At 40.1% G+C, this 18,215-nt stretch overlaps 1 protein-coding gene across 2 annotated transcripts in view; it reads left to right on the top strand.

Annotated features, from left to right (window-relative positions):
- Window positions 1-18,215, top strand: part of TOP1 (DNA topoisomerase I) — a 90,880-nt gene that overhangs the window by 54,553 nt on the left and 18,112 nt on the right. For both annotated transcript variants that reach the window (XM_055437372.2, XM_088843783.1), the window contains 7 exons: window positions 99-174; window positions 4,954-5,066; window positions 9,994-10,109; window positions 13,394-13,515; window positions 14,432-14,554; window positions 16,737-16,924; window positions 17,188-17,332. In XM_055437372.2, the coding sequence (XP_055293347.1) occupies window positions 99-174; window positions 4,954-5,066; window positions 9,994-10,109; window positions 13,394-13,515; window positions 14,432-14,554; window positions 16,737-16,924; window positions 17,188-17,332 (883 nt within the window). The remainder of the gene's footprint in view (window positions 1-98; window positions 175-4,953; window positions 5,067-9,993; window positions 10,110-13,393; window positions 13,516-14,431; window positions 14,555-16,736; window positions 16,925-17,187; window positions 17,333-18,215) is intronic.

Here is an 18,215-nt window from a genome sequence, read left to right as displayed (position 1 = left end):
TTGGAGGCCGCCAAGAAGAGTTTGGAGGTCCTAATCCTACTGGTGAGAAGTACTGAGTCACACTTGTGTTAACTGCATATTCATGTTCCCCTTTCTAGTGCTGATTATAAACCTAAGAAAATTAAAACAGAAGATATCAAGAAAGAGAAGAAACGAAAACTAGAGGAAGAAGAGGTTAGTAAAGAGACATAGGCCCTTTGGGACTTGAATTTGGAATAGGGAGTTTTTTGATAAAATAACTTTCAAAGGCAAATGGCTTTTAGGAGTTTATTGCTCTGTTGTAGAGGAAACACTGGGAAAACTTACGTGTGTGACAGTGGCTATGGCACTGTTAGTTTTAAGATATTAGCTTCTGGCTTCCTGGGTGTCCACTCATAGCTATGTTGCCAGCTGATATGTTCTTAGAGAAACTACACCATCTTCATACATACAGAAAGAAATACTAGCAAGAAATCATATTTTGGCTTAAAACCAGGAAGAGTTTTCCCTGGGAATGTTTTTTAGCTTTTTTTTTTTTAAATCTAGCAAAGCTTGCCTGTCACTTATTTTGGGTAACTCTCCCTATTTAAAGTCCTTTAATGGGTGTTGCTTGGACATAGCTTGAAATCCCGGTTCTTGACCACAGCTGCTCCCTGGGTCTTGTGCCTCTGTAATTTACCTTGTTCCAGCCTCACAGACCTCCTTTGTTTCTTTTTCACACTAGATTCTTCTGTGTTTCAGGGCTTTATGTAACACGTGCTGTGTTCCTTCTGTCTGGAACACATATAGTCTTCCTCTTTTTTTCGTTTCCTACCTTATGCTAAGTCACTTCAGTCGTGTCCGACTCTGTGTTACCCCATAGACGGAAGCCCACCAGGCTCCCCCATCCCTGGGATTCTCCAGGCAAGAACACTGGAGTGGGTTGCCATTTCCTTCTCCGATGTGTGAAAGTGAAAAGTGAAAGTGAAGTCGCTCAGTCGTGTCTGACCCTTAGTGACCCCACGGACTGCAGCCTACCAGGTTCCTCCATCCATGGGATTTTCTAGGCAATAGTACTGGAGTGGCTTGCCATTGCCTTCTCCGTTCCTACCTTATAGCCTTCCTTAAAATCTCAGTTTCAATTCAAGTACTTTTCTAAGCATTTTATGTGATGCTTGTGGTAGGTTTAACATATAGTAATATGGTTACTTATTTTGACACTTGTACTAAAGAGTGTGGGCAAGTAATTCAGAAAAAGATGTCAGAAATTCACAGGGGATTTCATCTTGCACTCCTGAGGAAGAAGTGGTTGAGTGAGTTCTTAGCTTTCATCCTTTATTTGAGGTTAGCCATTGTCTTGGGCAAAATGGATTCACAAATGTAAAGTCCACATGGAAGTATTGTCAGTAAAGATAGTGATCGTAAGGGGCAGTGAGTCTTACGAGTGTAAACTATATTGTAGTAGTAGCAGGATTGATAATTCAAATTAGGGGAGTTCCCTGGTGGCTTCGTGGTTAGGATTCTGAACTTTCACTGCCATGACCTGGGTTCAATCCCTGGTCAGGGAACTGAGATTCCATGAGCAGGCACACACCCCACCCCCTGCCAATCAGATTAAATGTGCTTACTGTGTGCCAGGCACTGTTCTTCATGTTTTATAGCTGTCATTTCATTTAATCTTTACAACAGCCCTTAGAGGAAGTATTGTATTAGTATCTCCATTTTACACATGCAGAAACTGAGGTATGGCGAGGTGAAATCTTTTGCCCGAGGCCACACAGGTACTAAGTGGTAAAACTGGAATTTGATCCCACGTGGTTTGATTCTAAAGTGGACACACTAGATGCCATGTCCTCTTTCCTGTGGGACTTTGCTGATCCTTTAATTTCACAAGGAGGGAGGAGGAGTGTCTAATGAAATCATATGAAACATGAATGAGTAGGTGAGAGATCAGGGCCTGGATTTAGGGAATTGTAGTTTTTCTGACGATTAACCTGCCGGGAGAAATATCAATAACCTCAGATATGCAAATGACACCACCCTTATGGCAGAAAGTGAAGAGGAACTAAAGAGCCTCTTGATGAAAGTGAAAGAGGAGAGTGAAAAAGTTGGCTTAAAGCTCAACGTTGAGAAAACTAAGATCATGGCATCTAGTCCCATCACTTCATGGGAAATAGATGGGGAAACAGTGGAAACTGTGTCAGACTTTATTTTTTTGGGCTCCAAAATCACCACAGATGCTGATTGCAGCCATGAAATTAAAAGACGCTTACTCTTTGGAAGGAAAGTTATGACCAACCTAGATAGCATATTAAAAAGCAGAGACATTACTTTGCCAACCAAGGTCCATCTGGTCAAGGCTATGGTTTTTCCTGTGGTCATGTATGGATGTGAGAGTTGGACTGTGAAGAAAGCTGATTGCCGAAGAATTGATGCTTTTGAACTCTGGTGTTGGAGAAGAGTCTTGAGAGTCCCTTGGACTGCAAGGAGATCCAACCAGTCCATTCTAAGGGAGATCAGTCCTGGGTGTTCATTGGAAGGACTGATGCTAAAGCTGAAACTCCAATACTTTGGCCACCTCATGAGAAGAGTTGACTCACTGGAAAGGACTCTGATGCTGGGAGGGATTGGGGGCGGGAGGAGAAGGGGACGACAGACAGTGAGATGGCTGGATGGCATCACCGACTTGATGGACATGAGTTTGAGTGAACTCCGGGAGTTGGTGATGGACAGGGAGGCCTGGCGTGCTGTGATTCATGGGGTCGCAGAGTCGGACATGACTGAGCGACTGAACTGAACTGACTCTGCTCTTGGCACAAGTTCAGGTTTATGAGAGACATCTCAAGGAACTGAGCATGAAATGTTGAGTAGTGAGTATGGTAGTCACTTCACTTTCATGTAGACTGTCAGTACAGACTAGTCAATAAGAAATTCACTAAAACTTCAACTTTCTATGTGTTCTCTATTGCATTTATGCTTAGGTTGCATTTATATAACAATACATTTCTCTGCATTTCGAAGAGATTAGTAGTAACTGTTAAAGCCATCTGGGAAAAGAATGGTTGACTTCATTTATTTAATTGTCTTAGCAAACATCTCCCTATAGGAGCAGGAAAAAAAAGCAGGCTGAAAGACTGAATCAAGACCCAGTCTTACCGTGGTAGGGACCACAGATGGCAAGAGAAGTCATTAAACCTCTCTGCTGGCCATGGAATTTTTCAATTCTGGGAATTGTTCTGTAGTCTCATAGTAACTGATAATCTCATTGTGAGGCTTGAGAACATATGATGGAGCCAGTAGTTTTCCTGATGGAACCACCTGAATGCCTGTTCAGAAGCTGTTCAGAGAATGTCTTAACTGAAAAGCATTACCCTTTCCTGTGGGGTGTTTCAGCCTAAACAGCAAACATTATCTGAATTCTTGTGATCCTTTAGTATTTTATCCTCCCAGACATACTTATACTTTTATATTCTCTAATTCTGTTTTAAAATATGTGCAGTACTATAGTCTTTCCCCTTCTTTTTACACCAAAGGTCATTTTCTTTCCCTGAGTTTATCTTGATTGCCATCCTACCACGTATTCCTAGAATGTTTATATATTTCAGTCATTCCCATGAGTCACATTCTGTTATTTTTCTGGTAAACTTGGGCTCTCATCATGGTCAATAGCAGCTTTTTGACCTTGACCAAGTGACAAAACCTCTGTCTCAGAGTTTCCTTTGACTATAACTGGAAGAGGTCAAACCAAACTGTCTACAAAGTTCTCTCAAGTTCTGCCATTCTGTAACTGATTTTAAGATGACTCAAACCACCTTTCAAAGGTATGTAAATCTTGCTGAATAAAAGCTTAAATTATATTGAATAGTTAGGACAAAGGAAAATATTCTTCAGCAGAGTTCAGATTCTATAAGCAGGACTCCCTCACCTGGTGAATAGCTCATTTTTGTCTGTGTGTGTGTGTTGAAATTTTTATATTGGTACATGTTTGTTCTTTTTCCATGCCACTGTGACAGCTCATCTCAGGTTACAGTTCAGATAAGTACTATGGTAGGAACTGGTCATTGTTGTAGTACTTCCCAAGTACTTGCTTACTACTTCCTGATTTTGTGTATGCAAGTGGCATTAATAAAGTATTCCCACCAGACTTGGTCAGAAATTTCCTTCCAAATGGTGTATTTAATACATAAAAGGTCTCCGTGCCCATTATTTGATGGTATTCAGTTCAGTTCAGTCACTCAGTCATGTCCGACTCTTTGTGACCCCATGAATCACAGCACGCCAGGCCTCCCTGTCCATCACCAACTCCCGGAGTTCACTCAAACTCACGTCCATCGAGTCGGTGATGCCATCCCATTCTCTACCATCTCCTTCTCCTCCTGCCCCCAATCCCTTCCAGCATCAGAGTCTTTTCCAGTGAGTCAGCTCTTCTCGTGAAGTGGCCAAAGTATTGGAGTTTCAGCTTTAGCATCAGTCCTTCCAATGAACACCCAGGATTGATATCCTTTAGAATGGACTGGTTGGATCTCCTTGCAGTCCAAGGGACTCTCAAGAGTCTTCTGCAGCACCAGAGTTCAAAAGCATCAATTCTTCGGTGATCAGCTTTCTTCACAGTCCAACTCTCACAAGAGGTTTAAAGATGCGTAGATTTTAAAATAAATGAGGATAGTACACTGGGCTCTCCCTCTAGCAGTGCTGTTCCAAACTCCAGTGAGGCTAAAAATAAACAAACAAAAAACCAATTTCCCAGGCTCTTCCCTTGCAGAATGAGTGTTTTTATCTGCTTCTCCAGACGTGTCTGGGAGTTTTAGGAAATACTGCTTTAGAAAAAGTACCAGTAAGTTTTTATTCTTTTACCTCATTGAGTATTAGACTTAAGAACCTCTCCAGTTTTAATATTCCATGATTCCAGTTTTTCTTCTTAATGGCCCCCGAGAACTACTTTGAGAAGTGTGATTGGTCCTTAGTTAAGTGCTTTCTCACCATGTTTCTTTGTAGGATGGTAAATTGAAAAAACCCAAGAATAAGGATAAAGATAAAGATAAAAAAGTTCCTGAGCCAGATAGCAAGAAAAAGAAGCCGAAGAAGGAAGAGGAGCAGAAATGGAAATGGTAATATCTCAGCCCTGGGTTAAAATGGTAGCTCTTTGATTCTACAACCTGATGAAACAAGAATGTTGATTTAGTAAAGTTAATAACCTGATATTTTGGGGAGGAGGGAAGTACTTGAACGAATCTCTGTGGGCTAACATTCTGAAATAAGTCTTGCAAGTCTGGGTGAGACCATTAACTAGCTCTTTCCCTATTGGATCTCAAAACAGGGTCCCACTCTATTTTTTCTTTTTTCCCAGAGCTATTTTTTCTTGTTGGGAACCCTAGCCCATTGTATTACAAACATTTTCCCTTAGGGTTGTTTTCTTTTCTTTCTTCTTTTTTTTAATGATATGAGTTTATTTGCCATATAGAAGATTTTAGTTTTGATTTTTCAGATTTACAAATATTTTCCTTATGGCTCTGTTTCCTTATGCCTTGTTTCAAAAGGTCTTTATTATTCTACAATTATAAAAATATCCACCCAGGTTTTCTTGTGGAGTTTTTTTTTTTTTTAAGCAAATTAGGCAATTTCCCACGTGATTTATAGAATAATCCATCTTTTTCCTCTCATTTTTAAATGCAGCTTTATTTTTATGCATGTTTCCATACACACATAGGATTTCTATAGTTTACTCTGTCTTTTAAAACAAGTAGTGAAAGGAACAGTCTGATAGAAAAATGAGGAAAAGGCAATTCATTAAAGAAAATACATGATTAGCAAACATCTTAAAATATGAACAACCTCACAAGTAGCAAAGAAAGATGCAAAGAAAAAAATAATACATCCTTTTGTTTAACGTCTCTCAGATTAGGAACAATTAAGAAGTATCAAAATATGCGAAAACAGGCATTCTTCAGTATGGGAAATGAAGATTCAGACAGTGAAGACTATCTTCAATCGAGGACAGTTTAGCAGTAACAGATTACTTCTAGGTGTTTAGAGTTTTGAAATAAATTTGTATTTTTAATACTGGCTTTTCTTAAAATTTTAGCTACTACATCTGTATTATACATGATTTGTATTTATGTTGAAAACATTCCAATGATTCAGAGGTATATGAGTTAAGAGAAAATGACAGTTCCCTTTCCTTCTTTCTCCCATTCCCATTTTTCTTTTCTAGCTTTGAGGGAACCACTGTTTGTAGTTTGGTATGTAGAGTTCCAGACCCACTGGTATGCGTCTACTCTGTGGCTTTTGTAATAGAGAGCAGTAATCTTGCCAGTACCTCTGAGGAATGAGGAAACATCCATGACCAGGGAGGTGGCTGAGAGGAGCAGAGCCGCAGTGGCAGAAAGGCTCAGCACAGCTGTATGATCAGGTGTGGACGTACGTGGGTGAAATGAAGTGTAGAAAAGGAAAAATACAGAGCAAAGGCAATCTGGGCTTCCCTGGGGTCAGAAAACTAAAGAACATGTATTTTAATTTTTCTCATTTTTCTTTCTTTTTCCATTGAAACTAATCAAAGTTTTTAGTGATAGGATATTGAAAGGTTTTTATGACCTCTAATAAAATTCTTTTTAAGATGAGATGATGTGATTATATAAGTCAGGGGCTGTTATTTGGAGTGGTGAGTTAGTAAATCGTCATCTGTTATATCTGTCTGTGGCTGGGTGCTCAGTAAGTTTGTTGAGTGACCAAGTTCATTTCTTTGTCATCGTGCTCTCTCCCACTTCCTTTGGAGCCCTGGCTCTTTTTGGGCCTGGAGGCAGATATACTTATGTTCTGGTCCAGCCTTGTGTGTATGAAAATAACTAGCCTTGAAGGGTCTACTAGCCTAATTTTGGCTCTGTGGTTGAAATTCTTATCACTGTTAACACATGTTAATTCTGAGAGACTGTGACCTATGGTTTGTTTTCTTGTTTTGGTTTAAGTGGAATCACTGAAGACGGTAGGTTTGGGACCGAGCAGCCTTTGCTACAATCTCCAGTGCATGTGTTTCTCAAGTCTGGCTGTAAAATTGTGCACATTCTTAAGCACAGTGCTTGAATTTACCACTGTAAATCTTTAAAGGTGGAGAACAGGAATGATTGGCCTCTTACTGATTGATTGTGCTTTCTTGCTGCCACTGTAGGCTTGTTTCTTAGACTCTGAAGTCAGTGGTCCAGTCTTCAGTGACTGTCATTGACAGCCTAGTCAGGGAACTTAAATGGCAGATGCTCTCATTTTTACTACTCCTTTTGCTGTCTCACTAAAACAGTTACACTGTTTACCAGTTTGGCAAACGTACAGGTCTCTTGCTTCAGGGCAAAGAAGACTTGTTCATCCTGCCAAACACAAGCCAACTGTGAGCCTTTTCCTCCTCTCCTTGGTGATTGTGGGGATGGGAAAATGGTCAGGATCCCTGTGGGTTTCTTTACTGTGTCATGTTTTCTCTCTGGAAATAGCAGTACAGGTGGTGGCAGTATGCTGAGGCTCAATCATAAAAACTTCTTAAACCCAGCCCTCCATTTTTTTTCAGAATTTATTTTTAATTGGAGGATAATTGCTTTACAATATTGTGTTGGCTTCTGCCATATATCAACATGAATCAGCCATGGGTACACACACATCCCCTCCTTCCTGGGACCTCCTTCCCCATCCCACCCCTCTAGCACCAGATTTGAGCTCCCTGTGTCATACAGCAAATTTCCACTGGCTATCTGATTCTATATATGGCGGTGTATATGTTTCAGTGCTACTCTCTCAAGTTGTTCTATCCTCTCCTTACTCTGCTGTGTCCAGAAGCCTGTTCTCTACATCTGGGTATCTGTTGTTGCCCTGCAGATAAGTTCAGCAACACCATCTTTCTAGATTCCATACGTATGTGTTAGTAAACGTTATTTGTCTTTCTCTTTCTGACTTACTTCACTCTGCATAATAGGTTCTAGGTTCATCCACCTTATTCGAACAGAGTCAAATGAGTTCCTTTTTTTTTTTTAATTTATTTTTTAATTCATTTTTTAATTGAAGGATAATTGCTTTATAGAATTTTGTTGTTTTCTGTCAAACATTAATCAGCCATAGGTATACATATACTCCCTCCCTCTTGAACCTCTCTCCCATCTCCCTCCCCATCCCACCCCTCTAGGTTGATACAGAGCCCCTGTTTGAGTTCCTTGAGACATACAGTGAATTCCCGTTGTCTGTCTATTTTACACATGGTAATGTAAGTTCCCATGTTACTCTCTCCGTGCATCTCGCCCTCTCCTCCCCTCTCCCCATGGCCATAAGTCTGTTCTCTACATCTGTTTCTCCATTGCTGCCCTGCAAATAAATTCTTCAGTACCATCTTTCTACATTCCATATATGTGTGTTAGTATATATTTATCTTTCTCTTTCTGACTTACTTCATTCTGTTTAATAACCTTTAGGTTCATCCACCTCATTAGAACTGACTCAGATGTGTTTCCTTTTTATGGCTGAGTAATATTCCATTGTGTGTATGTACCACAACTTCTTTTTCCATTCATCTGTCAGTGGACATCTAGGTTGCTTCCACCTTTCGATGAGTTCCTTTCTATGGCTGAGTAATACTTAAAAGCTTTTGCACAGCAAAGGAAACAATAAACGAGATGAAATGACATCCCTCAGAATGGGAGAAAGTAATTACAAATGAAACAACTGACAAAGGATTAACCTCCAGAATGTACAAACAGCTCATGCAGCTCAATACCAGAAAAATAAAAAACCCAATCAGAAAACGGGCAGAAGACCTATACAGACATTTTTCTAAAGAAGACTTATAAATGGCCAACAAACATGAAACAATGCTCAGTGTCAATCATTATTAGAAAAATGCAAATCAAAACTACAGGGAGGCATCACCTCACACTGGTCAGAATGGCCATCATCAAAAAATCTACAAACAATAAATGCGGGAGAGGGTGTGGAGAAAAGGGAACCCTCTTGCACTGTTGGTGGGAATGCAAGTAGATATGCATTCCATATTCCTGTATCCACTATGGAGGGCAGTATGGAGATTCCTTAAAAAATGAGAAATATGACCCCATTTTTACCTGTTACCCATCATAGCTTTAGAGGGTTTCAACTCTGCATTGAGTGTACTTTCGTGTGAGGGTTGAGCCATTGGAACATTAGTCCCATATTTATTCTAAACAGATTCTTCATGAAAAGATCTAGAAACTGGGGAGTTTGTTGGTGGGGTTAAGTGTGATTAGTACATGTTTTTCCTAACTTTTTTGATGAACCATTGATGGGGACCTAAAAGGCCAACACTGTTATTTTTATTTCTATACTAGCACCTATTGATCCAGTGATATCAGCTTGTGTCATAGGATATGTTCTTTCTCTTTAAACTGAGGTTTAGTGTTGAGTGAATCTCTTAATTTGCTTAAATGCTTAAGTTATCGTGAGCCCTTAGGATGGAATCTTAATTTTAAAACACTGGAGTTGGGAATTCCTTGGCAGTCCAGTAGTTAGGACTCCTAACTTTCACTGCTTGGGAAATCTCATGGACAGAGGAACCTGGTGGGTTACATCGGGTTGGACACGACTTAGTGACTAAATCACCACCACCGTCACTTTCTCAAAGGGTGGTTTTCCCGTACCTTCACTCAATATCTCCATTCCCAGGAGGCCTTTTCCTTTGTATCAGTGTGTAAAATAGTGCCTCCATCATGTACACGATTGTGGCTTACTTTTACACCATTATGATAAAACAGCTGTGATCATTGCTAAATAATGAGCTCATATACTCAATTTCTTTGAACTAAACTGTTGAAATGTGTTTTCCTCCATTCACCTGAGTAATCCATCATCTTTGTTGTAAGCATTGACTGTTTCAAAGGATGCTAGTTGTTTTTGACCCAGATCTTGAATGTGGGAACCAGAGTCATTCCAGAGCACCAGTTAGTTGAGCAGATAATTATTTTGGTATTTAATCAGTGATAATCTCAATATCAGGTAGAGTGATCACTAAATGAGGTTGTACTTTGTCTTTTAAAGGTGGGAAGAAGAACGCTATCCTGAAGGCATCAAATGGAAATTCCTAGAACATAAAGGTCCTGTATTCGCTCCACCATATGAACCTCTTCCAGAGAATGTCAAGTTTTACTATGATGGTGAGTTGTTCCAAGGTTGTCCAATTCTTGGCCAAGGAAAGAGTGTGCTTCTGTTTAGGAATAGAAAGTGGGGAAGCATCTTGTTTTGTGCTATCCTTTTTGTTTATTTCATTTTGTTCTCATGTCATTGTATGGTTTGGGGAAAGGGCCATCAGGCGTTGACTCTTAAAAGCCCATTTGGTACAGGAAAAGTTCCACGAGAAAGGAGCTGTCTCATCTCCCTTGTTTCCCTTTGAGGCGTGGTCTCAAAAAGGTCCAGCTACATAGGTCGCAGCCAGCGCTTGGTCCACAAGCTAAATGTTTTTATCTGAGTGACGTTTCTAAGGAGCTACTCTTTGTAAGAGTTCTTAGAAAAGACTTACTTGAATGGTAGTATTTTATTTTAGTGATATAATGCAAGCTAACAAGCTACTCATTGCTAGAAATAGAATTAGTGCTTGGTTGGGGACTAATTAATTAGTCTGCATCAACCTCTAGGTAGGGCTGATAGGTGTCTATCACTCACTCTGTATGGTACAACGCTATGCTGTTGTCCTTTGTGCAGTCAAGTCTGATGAGCTGCTCTGAGGAAATATCCTGCCTAGCTCTTTGCGAACACTCTTAGACCTCTGTCCTTGGGTTGAAAATTTTGAGAGTAGCCCTTGATGCTCCCTTATTGGCGTATAGCAGTATGCAGATGGTAATATGCAACTGATTTCCCTCATTCCAGGGGTTTTCTCTAGAAATACTCAACTGATTTCCCTCATTCCAAGGGTTTTCTCCAGAAACGACCAGAGCATTATTCCTCAAACTCTCATGTGCTTTAGATTTACCAGGTGGATCTGGGCTCATTTAATTGATATTGAGTGATCATGGGTGCTTCTGAACCAAGTGGTCTGCTGACCAAACTTTGAGAACCTGAGCCAGGAGAACTGCTGAAGAGCACGTCTCTGTCCACCAGCAGTGGTCTCGGGCCATGGATGCTTAAAGGTCAAGGGGTAGTAGTTTATACTGAAAGGCTGGGTCTTGCAAATGAAGAACATGTCAAACTTATAAAACTGGGATTCGTTGTTTTAAACTGTATTTATTCAACGTGTTGTATTCAGACACCAAGACCCAACAGTGGACAATACTGACGAATCTCTGATCTCATGGAATGTGTGATCTCGCAGGATTTTATAGCCTCATTCTGACCTGTGTTGACTGGAGAGCATGGGACAGAATTCTACCATTAGCCCTTATAGTGGTCATTCTGGAGACTCTGCACTGTGACTCAAAGCCAAAACTCCAATGATAAGAAAAAGCCTTAGTTAATCATAAAAGCGCAGATATTCTATAGCCCTGGTATAGGTTTACCTTTGGAGTTGAACTTTAGGAGACTCAATTGGTGAAGCCTAACTTTGAGGTCCAAAGTGATTTGAAGGAAAGCTGGGTTCCTTTCTTTAGCCTTTGGGTTTCCCTTACTTTCAGAGATGGGAAGCCAAGGCTTGAACTAATCATCATGGTCACCCTGGTCCCTTCTACATTCTTGCCCTGTCGGAGCTGCAGCTCTAGGGCTCTCACATTTTCTCATTTGGTCTTTCTCAAATTTCTTCCCTTTGATTAGGTAAACTCCCACACTGCAGTAAGTCAAGAAGTTGTATTTGACTTACTACCAAGTTGATACCGTCAGTCCTGCCTACTCTCTAGGGAAGAGAATTCTCAGACTCCTTTAGTGCCTGCCAGGGAGGAGGGGCATGGGCTGGCCGAAGCAATGAATGACCTCTGAGAACCTCCAGTTTTCAGCTCTGACTCAGCAGTTTCTTATTCCTGGAGCTCAGCCCTTCCTACAAAGCACTACTATTGCCAGGAACCTCTAAGTCATCCTCCTACCCTTCTACTGCTGGGAGCTGTCATTTCATCTTTTGGCAGCTCATCTGAAACAGGAGGCGTCAAAATTGCTTTCTCTATTGGGACAGAATTCAGCAGAATTTCCCAGAGTATACCAAATGTATGCAAGAATAGCTTACATTGTTTCTTGCCTTTTATTTCATTGTATTATTCTTAGTGACTTACTGGTTTCCTTTATATCAGAAGCATGTTACATCTTAACTGGCAACACTGGTTCAGACTTGAGTGAATTCTGAAGTGCAGGAACCTCCTGAGAAGCCAGCCTGTCCTTCCCAAGCTGTGTTCTTTGCAAGGAGTTAGAAGGTTTAGAGGGGAAGTGGCGCCACCTGTTGGCCTTTTAAAGTTATAGATTTCAAGCAGGTTCTTTGTCTTCCCTGAAAGTTTCAGTTTAGAGCTCCAGTTCCCTGTACCATCCCTGCAATCAGTGATGAAACTGTCTAACCAGCATGAGATGAGATGTCTTCTGAGTTTTGAAATAAATGGAATTTGGGTTAAGTTTTAGTTTTCTGTAATAAATGTGAAAATCCTTGGTGAATTACTAATATCTATGTAACAGGTAAGGCAGTGGAAAAATGTGTATAATGCCAAGAACCCCAGTCATCCCTGTGTTCTGGATGAGTTCTGTTTCCCTGAAAGAGGCAACTCTATAATAATGCCTGTGTTCCAGGGCATCTCAAACTCTGGTGTGTACACTAGCCACCTGGGGGTCTCATTAGAATGTATGTTCTGGTTCAGTCAGTCTGGGGTGGGGCCTGAGATTCTGCATTTCTGCCAGACTCGTGATGTCAGTACTGCTGGTCCATGAGCCATACATTGAGAAGCAAAGTTCTAGAGGAAGGTCTTACTTAGATTTTTTCATATGGGATATCTGGGCTTGCCTGCTATGAATATATATTTTTTTAATTCATATTCCACCCACCTAACTTTGAAGAAGAAAGATGCCTATTTCTTTTCCCCACAATTCCTTTCTTCCACTCCCTGTCCTATCCCTTCCTCCCCTTCTTGAACAGAAGCTGTTTAGCTTAGCAGTGGCAGGAGTCCCTCTGAGGATTTGATTTTTAAAAACCATTGAAGAGGTGTAAAGGACCCTGCTTGCTGAAAGGAAAAGGAAGAGTGACTGGGCCTCCCCCAGGTCATCCCTGTCCTGAGCAGGCTCCTGGGAACAATTTACTGGCATAGTCTCCAGAGAATGACCCAGGTAAATATCTGCTAAAGAGAAGGAAAATTCTTACAAGTAGATGTTAATCGATAATACTGTTTTTGTTGTTGTTGTTACCACGCATCACCAGACCTTTATATATATACCTTCAGAAGGTAAATAAACCATTATGAAAGACGATGTCTCCAGAACCTCAGTGTTTAACCTCAGAACGTGAATACAGCACCTCATTTTTTGGAACCACTTTTGTCTCTAGGTAAAGTCATGAAGCTGAGCCCCAAAGCGGAAGAAGTAGCTACGTTCTTTGCAAAAATGCTCGACCATGAATATACTACTAAGGAAATATTTAGGAAAAATTTCTTTAAAGACTGGAGAAAGGTATTGTAGCCCATGTATTAATATACTAGCCCCTTAACAAAAACAGTGATCTCTACTACTAAGTAATAAATGATAATTTTACCAAAAGAATTCCCTGATGTACAGTTTGAGTTTTATGAATTTTATTGTATTGAAAGTTAGGTTTTTTCCTCCCCCCTGTTCATTTACTGTATTATATAGGTTTTCTATCCAATAAGAATAACTGTGTTTCTTTTCCTCTTGGCTCTTCTGCGGCTGTAGCGGGGAGAGTTTATCAGATTAGGTCAAACAGAAACCTCAGCTCCAGTTCAGCAAAGGAAAGTTTGTCTCAGGACTGCCCTCTGTCTGCTATTGCAAAGAGACATACATTAGCATTGTCCTGTTCCCTTTTGATTCATGCTCTTTAGCTTTAGGTACTTTCTGCTCTTAACACCACATATCCTTTGCCTAGGTGATTTTAAACAATTTCCTTATTCTTAATTTGGAGAATGTGAACAGAGGCTAAGCTGAAGTTCACTTTCTGAATAGCTGTAAAAATAAGATTTAATAAATGAATAGAGCAAGGATGCTTCTAAGAGAGAAGGAGCGTGGAAATGTTTCTCTCGTCACTAAATGATATATATATTTGTGTTTCTTCGGCTGTGGTATTTATGCTTAGGAGATTGTGGCAATGTGTTACGGAATCTAAGAAATGACATGAGAGTTACCCTTTTCAATATTGTTATCCTAAACATGTTTCTACCACATGCATATTTGATAATAGAACAAGGAAATAAAATTGTTTCTTTTTCCCCCCCAAATTCTCAAGTTTAGATTGACTGTCTCACTAGATACTCTTGGACTGAGAACATGATACTTTGCTGTAATTGTGAAGAAACTTGAGGGCTTATTAGTTTATTTACTGTCTTTTTCTGTCTCCCCCTTTTCTTTTAACTAGGAAATGACCAATGAAGAGAAGAATATTATCACCAACCTCAGCAAATGTGATTTTACCCAGATGAGCCAGTATTTCAAAGCCCAGACAGAAGCTCGGAAACAGATGAGCAAGGAAGAGAAACTGGTACTGCAGAATTTCTTAAACCTCTGGAGAATTTTGAAATAGTGATTAGTTTAATTTTCTTCTTGGTTCTTACAAAACAGTTTTGACTTTAATGATTTCTACACTAAAGATTTAAGATTCTTGGCCTAGTGAAGTCTCGATTTTCTTAAAGGGTTTCATGTACACTAAAAATTGTGAATAGGCGTTATGTTTAAATGGCTCAATATGAGCTGGTATTCTGTTAACCTAAAAACCAGCCAGTAACCTCCAGTAATACAGTGTTTAAGGAAGAGTAGGTCTGACCTACAGTGGCTCCTAGATGTTAGGGACTTAAGACAGATAAAATCATGGTGGCTATATGTATACACGCGCGCGCGCACGCACACACACACACACACACTCTCTCTCTCTCTCTCTCTCTCTCTCTCTCTCTATCTTTGATCTGTTTTTAGCCACACTCATCCAACTTCATCTTCTAGCTGTGGCCAACCTCATTTCTGAAGGATCTTTCTAGTATCTGACTGGGATGTCACTTTCTTCTAGAATATTGGTAGGCAAACTATAGATAGGCTGCTCGTTTTTGTACAAAAGCTTTATTGAAACATGCCACATCTAACTTGCTTACCTATTATCTATGGTCGCTTTCATTCAGCAGTGGCAAAGTTGAGAAATTAGAACAGAGACCGTATGGCCCTCAAGCCTAAAACATTTTCTGTCTAGAAAAAGCTTGCCATTCCCTGATCTGGAGGCTCAAGGCTGGAGTCTGACTTTTTTGGCTCAAGGCTGGAATCAAAAAAACAGGTTAGCGGAGGTCTGGAAGTTAAGTATTTTAAGGAATTCTTGGCACCTCGAAGTCTTAAATTTCAGTATCTTAGACTTGCATGTTTATATAATTTAGGCCATTGTATCTATATAACTCACTGTTTGAGAGTACCTATTTGACCTTTAGTTTAAAAAATTAGTTAATACAGACATGGTAAGAATGATACCCACATCATGCTTTGCAGTCTCAGTTTAGTCATCTCAGTATTCCAAATTAGTGAAATTTATTTTATTTTTCACTTCAGGAGTGTTTTTCTTTTCTTTTTATTTATTTATTTATTTATTGTTTGATCTTTTTTTTTTTTTTTATTTTACAATATTATATTGGTTGGTTTTGCCATACATTGACATGAATTCGCCCCAGGTGTACATGAGTTCCCCCTCCTGAACCCCCCTCTCACCTCCCTCCTCCCTTTATCCTCCCTCTTGGTCATCCCCACACACCAGCCCCGAGTATCCTGTAACATGCATTGACCCTGAACTGCTGATTCGTTTCACATATGACAACACACATGTTTCAATGTCATTCTCTCAAATCATCCCACCCTCACCCTCTCCCACAAAGTCCCAAAGACTGTTCTGTACAACTGTGTCTCTTTTGCTGTCTCGTATACAGGGTTATATTTCCATCTTTCTAAATTCCATATATATGTGTTAGTATACTGTATTGGTGCGTTTCTTTCTGTCTTACTTCACTCTGTATAATAGGCTCCAGTTTCATCCACCTCATTAGAACTGATTCAAATGCATTCCAGGAGTGTTTTTCAAACTAAAATCCATGTCAGGAGGTTCTATAAGTTATCACCATGTCACAGCCCTGCCAAGGTTACCTGTCACCAGCAAGTTGGGAATCTTTATCTATGCACAAGGCAGCAGGACTTAGTTTAAATCTAATTGCTGAGTATAATATCAATATGAGGGAAGGGTTAGCACAGGGTAAGGAGGCTCCAAATCTTTCCGTTCTTTGGAGAAAGGATCGCAATGTGAAATATATGTACCCATGTACTAGTAAAGAATCGATAGCAGGTTTCTTTGTGCTGGAAACCCTGTGTGAAATAATGTTCATATGGGGATTTTATTATATTTAATCTTTTAGAAAACTCTGATTTTCCAGGAATTCCTTAGTGGTTCAATGGTTAGGACTCTGAGCTTCTACTGCAGGGTGCCTGGGTTCAGTCCCTAGCCAGGGAGCAAGATCCCACAAGCCATGCAGTGAAAAAGAAAATAAAAATTACATAGGTTTTCCTTTATCTGAATTTGTTTCTTAAGTGATTTTTCGACTTTTCTTTACCTGGACCTTTTCTCGCACAAGAGCTAAGAAATGTGTAAGTAGAGAACAGTAGATTGAATCCTCTTTGAGTACTTTTCGGCTGTCTTCCAGAAAATCAAAGAGGAGAATGAAAAATTACTGAAAGAATATGGCTTTTGTGTTATGGATAACCACAGAGAGAGGATCGCCAACTTCAAGATAGAACCTCCTGGGCTTTTCCGTGGCCGCGGCAACCACCCCAAGATGGGCATGCTGAAGAGACGAATCATGCCTGAGGATATAATCATCAACTGTAGCAAGTGAGCACAGTTTGTCCTTTGGCCAGAAATGAAGTGAGGGGCTTCCTTTGTTCTTGGTAGTTTGGATTTCCCCCCCACATTACAGAAGACTGTTTGGGAGCAGCATGTTATTTCTGTGTATAGATCTTCAGGTGCTTATCATGTATTGACTGGTGAGGAGGAAACTTGGAAATACACGCTCACAGATTCATCCACTTCCAGTGATGAAAAGTGAAATTGGTCATTACTTCTCACCTCACTGCTCTACTGCTTTATTTCCACAGAGATGCCAAGGTTCCTTCTCCTCCTCCAGGTCATAAATGGAAAGAAGTCCGACACGATAACAAGGTTACTTGGCTAGTCTCCTGGACAGAGAACATCCAAGGTTCTATTAAATACATCATGCTGAACCCCAGCTCACGAATCAAGGTAAGTGGTAGCCAAGAGCTGCACCAGTTAGTGGGGCTGATAATCTCTTGTCATTTTTTTTGAAATCTAATGTCCTCAGCCTCTGGAATCACTTTGACAAATTGAAAACCATCCCTACCCACAAAAAAAGGGTACTTTTCATAGTTAGCGTTATCTGGTGACCTCCCTAAGATGTTTTCTACATCACATTGTAGTCTTATTTATTAATTTGGAAATACTAATGGAAATCCCTGTATGAGCCTGGCACAGTGTAGGTATGGTGCTAGGAATTACATTGGTAAACAAGACAGACACACAGTCCTTGCTTTTACATTGCCTACAGTCAAGTGGTCAGACTGATGAAAAATGTGGTAAATGTGTGTTGGTTTCTACAGCTAGTTCTCTTTCTCTTCCTCACCTTTCTGGGCTCTGAAGAAAGGAATATAATTACTCTGAATCCAGAAAGAGTTGTAAAATCTGGAGTCTTACATACTTTGTCTTCCTAAGGCTTCATCTGAGTAGATTCCACCAGGACTTAATGGGATAATGTTTGGGAAAGCATATCTTAAACTGTTATGTACACATGTGCTACTGTTTATTGATGCTGTTATTGAAAAGAGAAAACTCTCTTGGAAGGACTATCAGTTCTTGTTAGCCTGCTAGGCATACCCTGCTTGAATGAGTCCCTCAGATATACTGTGGAAATATGAATGGCAACTTAAGAGATGAGTTCTGCAAAAAAAAAGAGTCAGGGAATTAGTTCTGTATAAACTGACTGTTTACATGCAGGGCACTGAGAGCAGCCCCTCTTAATCTTGGTTTATAGTTTATTAAACACTTGTTAAGATTTGAAAGCCACAACTCAAAAGGCCATGTGTCTTTTCAAGACCAGACTGCACATTTT

This window comes from Moschus berezovskii, chromosome 15 (assembly GCF_049115385.1).
Source record: "Moschus berezovskii isolate FMDL1 chromosome 15, NW_MosBer_1.0, whole genome shotgun sequence".
Classification (NCBI taxonomy): domain Eukaryota; kingdom Metazoa; phylum Chordata; class Mammalia; order Artiodactyla; family Moschidae; genus Moschus; species Moschus berezovskii.
Note: the sequence above shows the minus strand (reverse complement) of the source record. Positions and strands in the feature narration are given on the sequence as shown.